General features: G+C 35.0%; 3 protein-coding genes across 3 annotated transcripts in view; 2 read left to right on the top strand and 1 right to left on the bottom strand.

Annotated features, from left to right (window-relative positions):
* Positions 1 to 2140: 2140 nt before the first annotated feature.
* LOC133533547 (small integral membrane protein 4) lies at positions 2141 to 2471 on the top strand. Its single transcript, XM_061872536.1, has one exon. It carries the CDS (start codon positions 2253 to 2255, stop codon positions 2469 to 2471), a length of 219 nt encoding a protein of 72 aa, XP_061728520.1. The 5' UTR covers positions 2141 to 2252.
* Position 2472: 1 nt separating this feature from the next.
* LOC133533548 (ubiquinol-cytochrome-c reductase complex assembly factor 6) lies at positions 2473 to 2743 on the top strand. Its single transcript, XM_061872537.1, has one exon. The coding sequence runs from the start codon at positions 2473 to 2475 to the stop codon at positions 2677 to 2679; it is 207 nt and encodes a 68-aa protein (XP_061728521.1). The 3' UTR covers positions 2680 to 2743.
* Positions 2744 to 3148: 405 nt separating this feature from the next.
* The window catches only part of LOC133533542 (atrial natriuretic peptide-converting enzyme-like), a 51480-nt gene continuing 48848 nt past the window's right edge, over positions 3149 to 5780 (bottom strand). The window contains exons 11-13 of the mRNA XM_061872527.1: positions 5066 to 5282; positions 4496 to 4644; positions 3149 to 4086 (exon numbers count right to left, since the gene is read on the bottom strand). Coding sequence (XP_061728511.1) covers positions 3901 to 4086; positions 4496 to 4644; positions 5066 to 5282 — 552 coding nt within the window. The 3' untranslated portion in view covers positions 3149 to 3900. The remainder of the gene's footprint in view (positions 4087 to 4495; positions 4645 to 5065; positions 5283 to 5780) is intronic.

The raw sequence follows: 5780 nt of genomic DNA, 5'->3' as shown, positions 1-5780 counted from the left end.
TTATGACATGAATGTATAGGCATATATTTCAAAACAACAATAGTAAGAAGTGCTTAAATTTTTAATTTCTTAATAAAATTATTAATTACAGTCATTAGACACAAAAAGTTTACACATAATTTATTCATATGAAACATTAGAAACGAAACAAAACACATGGTATTTTAAAATTAAGAACAAACAAAAAAAGGAAAAAAAAAAAACTTATGAACTAAAATGTCTCATAAATGATAAATTAGGTATTTATATCACAGTTGGTTTGCAAATAATCAATATAATAACTTAATTCATCATGCTTGCACTTCCTAAGCTCATTGATTTGAAGCAGAGCATCACTCTTATCCTTATTTCTTGTATTGACACATCTTGTAAAAAATGCCAGTAAAACTTCGGATGTTTGGTTTGTTAGACAAAAATTGTAAAACAGTTTCTGTTCACAGCTAAAATTTCCATGCAATCCTGCCTTAAAATATCTATAGAATAACTGTTGTTCATTTTCCACCATGCCTTCAATGTCCAACCATTCTTGAGTAGTAAGTCCGAATAACACACCTACAACAGGTCCTCTCAGGACACATACTGTTTGACCAGCTCTGTCTCCTATTTTTATAATAGCAGCTGAGTATACTTGGCCTCTGTATCGATTTATTTTAACTGATTCCAAGTAGAAGTCTGTCAACAATCCCCAGCTTTCACTGTGCAATTTCAGCCGTTTGGCATCTGACAATTTGATGGGTGGTACAGTTGCAATATAATTTTTGTCATATTTTGACTTTCGTGCATTTACTTGGTTGGACATTCATTCCACATTAGTTTTACTAAAATGTCTCTAATGTAGCAATTTAGTCTGAAAAATTAAATATTTTTTTTAGTTGGCAAGAACAGAATAAAATAAAATAAAACACTAACCTCTGGAAGAACTGAAGAAAAATTTGAAGTACCATGGATTTGATAAAGAAAAATATGCTTTTAAATTACTTTTCTTAGAATTTCTTAGGTCTGCACAATAGGTGATAGGTTCTTGGGACTTCAACAGGACACCAACTTTTATTACTTTATCATGTAAGAAATGTTAAAATAAGTATCTTTAGTCATGTATCATTTTTCTCTAAGACCGTTATGGAGAAGGGCAGGGTAGTAATCGCCAATTTTTAATGGTGTTTGGGACTTAGAAAATTTAAGTGACAGAGGCTAGATAGGTGCGACGATGAGCAAAGCGAGGAAGAGTGTGTTAGGTTGACTGCGATCAAACAGTGCGCGAAGCCGAGCAGCGGCACCATCCAAAAGAAAGGGAGTAAATCAATCAATGTCAATCAAATGTATTAGTCATATCTCAAATACAAACTAAAGTAAAAAGCATTGTAATTCTTATCATTACGTATTCATATGCACACATATCTCACGTGTTACGATAAACAAATAGGAGTTATTTACGGAAAAATATTTAATATCCCACGGTAATAGTTTAACCTGATGAAATCCTAAGAAAATAGGTAAGAAGTAGGTAAAATAATATCATATAACTCACATAGCATAAATTAGGTGGTGAGATTAATACAATCAGTTCTTATTCACTTTCTATATTAAATCAAGGCATTAACATTACACAAACAAACATCGGCTTTTCAAAACTCAAATAAAATTATTATCATACATAACCAGCATAACCTAAAATTTTAAATGTCAATTTTAGTATAATTTGCAATAAAGATGCGTTCCATATGCATTAAAACGTAACGGTTTTGTTTAAAGCTAATTTTAAGACTTTATGAGCCGTATTCTATATTGTAATAAATTATTATTAAAACAAATTTTAAGTAGATACTGACTTTGATACTGACAAAATTCACAAATATATATTATGAATGCTATTTTTTTCCAGATTGGAGAACGATCAAATATTACACGATGTTACTATTGTTATTCCTAGCAAAACTATCTTCACTGAAACTATGTTCAGTTTGCGCAAGAGATATTATTAATATTAATATATTAAAGAGGTCCATGATAACATAATATGTATGTGCTGTAAGTTCGTGATTCTGATATAGTATGTTTACTGTTGATATCTACCAGCAATAACTGTTCGTTCAATAGTATCTGAACGTCCATTCCATACTGTGACTTTGACATTGACGTAAACATAGGAGGTTACAAGTTACAAGTGATTCTATTCTCTGGGAGGTTAGATTCAGATGAAATGTTATGCAAGCAATGAAATTACTTTGTGCTTTTATTAGTACATATTTGAAATGAGAATAGGCTGGCTACATAAATTAGTGAACAAATGGCCTGGGAAAAAGACATTTGGCATGTATAGGTTCTTGCCCATATTCTTTGTTCTGGGAGCATCTTTGGAGTTTTCAATGATTAACTGGAGAGTGGGAGAAGTGAACTTTTACAATACTTTTAAAAAGAGGCAAGCACACGACATTGTTGAAGATAAAATCAAGAAGTATTCGTCACTTTGAAATGCCTGTGGGAGTGACTTGGGGGCAGTACATGGCGTTCACGGCCGCGGCTGCGTTCTCCATGCTCGCAGGCTCGCAGTTAGTTCACCAATACTACAAGCCCTTGAAAGATCTAAATGAATACATATATAAGGAGCTGAAGAACTTGCCACCCAATGTACAGGAAAAGATCAGACAGGAATTGCAAGATGAAGGTGTTCTTAAATAATTTATTACAAGTTGGACAATTGAGTGAGCATTTAATTTGTGTAATATATTCATAGTTACAAATCCACGCTTGTTTAATTCTAATCCTCATTAAATGGTCTTGTTGTTAAAAGATCCAATTTTCTTTAGACAGGTATATGACATTTATTTTATAAAAATTGCAAACACCATTGCATTTTTCATTTGGAAAATTCTAGGTATACCTATAATCAAATCATGAATCTTGCAATCCTAACAAGGGAAGATATTTGATACATTTTTTATTAACTTGTATAAAAAATTATGGAAGCTTTTTACATTTCTTTTATTTATTACAATCAGAAAAGACGAGCTTGTAGTGAATAGGAATTTCATAAAACTTTATAAATTAATCAAAAATGGACATCCTAAAAAAGTAAACCCAGCCACAATTGAAAGGCCAGCAGTCAGTCAACCAGCATTGAATTGAAATTTAATTGAAACAAAATGAATCATTACAAAAGTTTTATTTTGAATTTGGTTTTTCTTATATAAAAAAAGTATTTACAGTCAAATTATACTTACTTACAAATTGTACATACTTCATATATAATAAATTAATTATCTTATAATTACTAGGTTTTGAAATACATCTAAGAGACTTCCAATTAGAAGTCATTTTGTACCTTACATAACAGTTAAAATAAAATTTTAACAGTATAACAGAAATGTACTCATTATGTTAATTTCATATACAAACCAATGATCACAACTAGAAACATTTGTTAAGAGACCTTAACTTTTCCCTTGAATATCTTTGAAAAAAGTCAAGTTTCGGTTTTAAAATTACACCAATGACTACCATATTTGTCCACAATTCAATCTTCAAACTTAACAATACATACAAATGACACAATTAATATCAGGATAGGATACCTACAGCCAAGTAAGCTTAGGTACATAAGGTTTTAAGCACACATTTAGAAAAAAAATTGGTATTTCACATTTTTCTTTTATTATACAACGTGAATGGGTCTCCCATTCTAAAAGTGTGCTTAACACCTGATGTCAAAAGTCTTGAGCAAGAAACAAATTATCGGACATGCCCTTCAGTCGCGACTACATGAGGCTTGCATTTTTTGCTGTTACTATGTTCTGTCTGTATGTAAATTTGACACAAATATTTTTTAACTGTTCTCTAATAATATGCGGCTGATGAACACATTTGGTAATTTCATTCTGGCTTGATCACACAGTGGTCAGGTCACCTCGCGGCGTTGGCGATGGTGCGTCGGATCCAGTCGATATGCGACGTCACGGAGTCGTAGATACGTGGACGGCCGAGCCCGATCTTGGAGCAGGCGATGCGCCACCCGCTCACACCTAGCAACGACCAGTGTTTGCTATGCTTGTCAAAGCACATCATGGAGCTCCCTGCGTATTCTTCCTCCTGTAAACAGGTAATATCAGTTATATGCTATAACAATAATAGACCAAGTAATTGAAAGACGTGAAAAGTAGTACAAAAGTTTTCACGTACGGTATGGAGCGTTACAGCGCCATTTACTTCAGCTGACAAATTTACTGTTACGAATTATCGCATTTTTTATAGGAACGCAAGTACTATAAAGGCTCTGTGTTAAACAGCTCTGATAGGCGTAGGCAGTAGTTGAAAGTTTGAAAATCTATGCATGATTGCTCTGATTCTATCATGTCAGCGTAAAAAATCCAAACTAAGCTTCATTTGGAAGTGATACATAACTACCAGAATACATCTTAGAATTCACAATCTCTCATGAAAAACCTGTCTGTTGGCAACCAAACTGTTTAGATGACATGATAAAGCTAGTAGTTCTTACGTCGCAGTCATCCTGATTGTACAGCGGCTCGGCACAGATTCCGTTGACGGTGGCGATGCTTGCGTTCTCGCAGTTGTGCATGGGACTCGGGAGTACTTGGATCCGCTGCACCTGGTCTCTGTTGCGCGTCCAGCCCAGTGTGTTGCATACTACAACATGCAACAAAACATTTCACATCACAAAGAATCTCTTTTCAGAATCTGAGAGATCTGTCTCTGTCGAACAAGTAATTCTTTTCATGATGATTCCGATTAGCATCTGCATTACATGTGGGAATTATAGTTCGGAACTATCCAAGGTAAACAAAGAGCAAAGCTAAATCTAAACACGAAAGCTGATAAATATGACAAACAAACTACAAATAAAAAAATTGTAAATATTATAGGTACTTCTCTCGTCTCACAAGTCGAATCTTTTCGGAAGATGTGGGATTGGACGAGTCAGTTTGAATGCCGTCTAATAGTCTTTTGATGGCCATGGCTTTCAAAAATCTGGCTGGTACCTATTATAAAACAAATGAGAGGCTCATCGCCGAAGTGTTGTCACACGGGAAACTTTTAGATGTCTAACCTTCATATTCCTCTGGATTGAGACCATCCACCGGCAAGCATGCTGGCCGTACGAAGTCTGTCATTTCCACAGGCTCTTCCAATCTCACCAGCGCCAACATGCTTCCTTCCACCGGGGAGCGAACCATGCCGACAACTCGTCGCTCTTGCTGCCAGGGCGTCGTGCTCTGTATCCGTACTGTGCCTAGTCTAGCCGTCCACTCTGCTTTCGGTTGACCCTGTTGATAACATACTGTTTAATTGAGGTAAAACAAACGAGGTTTTCTGTAAAAGACCACTGATTAGAGTTATTAGTAATTAGCTAAGCGAAAGAAGAGAGGGCCCAGTCCAACGTGATGGTGTGAACAAACATCGACCCAAATGGATCACTGATCAACGTTTTCTAAAAAAGCAACTAATTCCGATAGTGGAGTCATGATACTAGCAGTGAGGGAGCGACTTAAAAGGAAGAACGAAAGAAAATATATATTTGCCTGGGACCCTGGGACACGAGACCATAGTAACTATACTCTACGATACTCTTTTGTTCAAGCAGAAATACTTGAGCACGAGCTGCTTATTCTTGTACATTATGTAAGTATTGAGTCAGACCAAGATAAATTGGCAGGGATTTTAACAGCCCAGAGAGTGCAAGTGTTATTTTAAATGACAAACTTTTATGAAATTATCACGTTTACTTAACACTCGCACAGGCTAGGCTATCAAAATCGCTGCCG

Source organism: Cydia pomonella, unplaced genomic scaffold (assembly GCF_033807575.1).
Source record: "Cydia pomonella isolate Wapato2018A unplaced genomic scaffold, ilCydPomo1 PGA_scaffold_178, whole genome shotgun sequence".
NCBI lineage: Eukaryota > Metazoa > Arthropoda > Insecta > Lepidoptera > Tortricidae > Cydia > Cydia pomonella.
Note: the sequence above shows the minus strand (reverse complement) of the source record. Positions and strands in the feature narration are given on the sequence as shown.

Bases quoted from the DNA above. Each gene is read 5' to 3' on its own strand.
- LOC133533547 (XM_061872536.1), top strand. From the start codon at position 2,253: ATGAGAATAGGCTGGCTACATAAATTAGTGAACAAATGGCCTGGGAAA.
- LOC133533548 (XM_061872537.1), top strand. From the start codon at position 2,473: ATGCCTGTGGGAGTGACTTGGGGGCAGTACATGGCGTTCACGGCCGCG.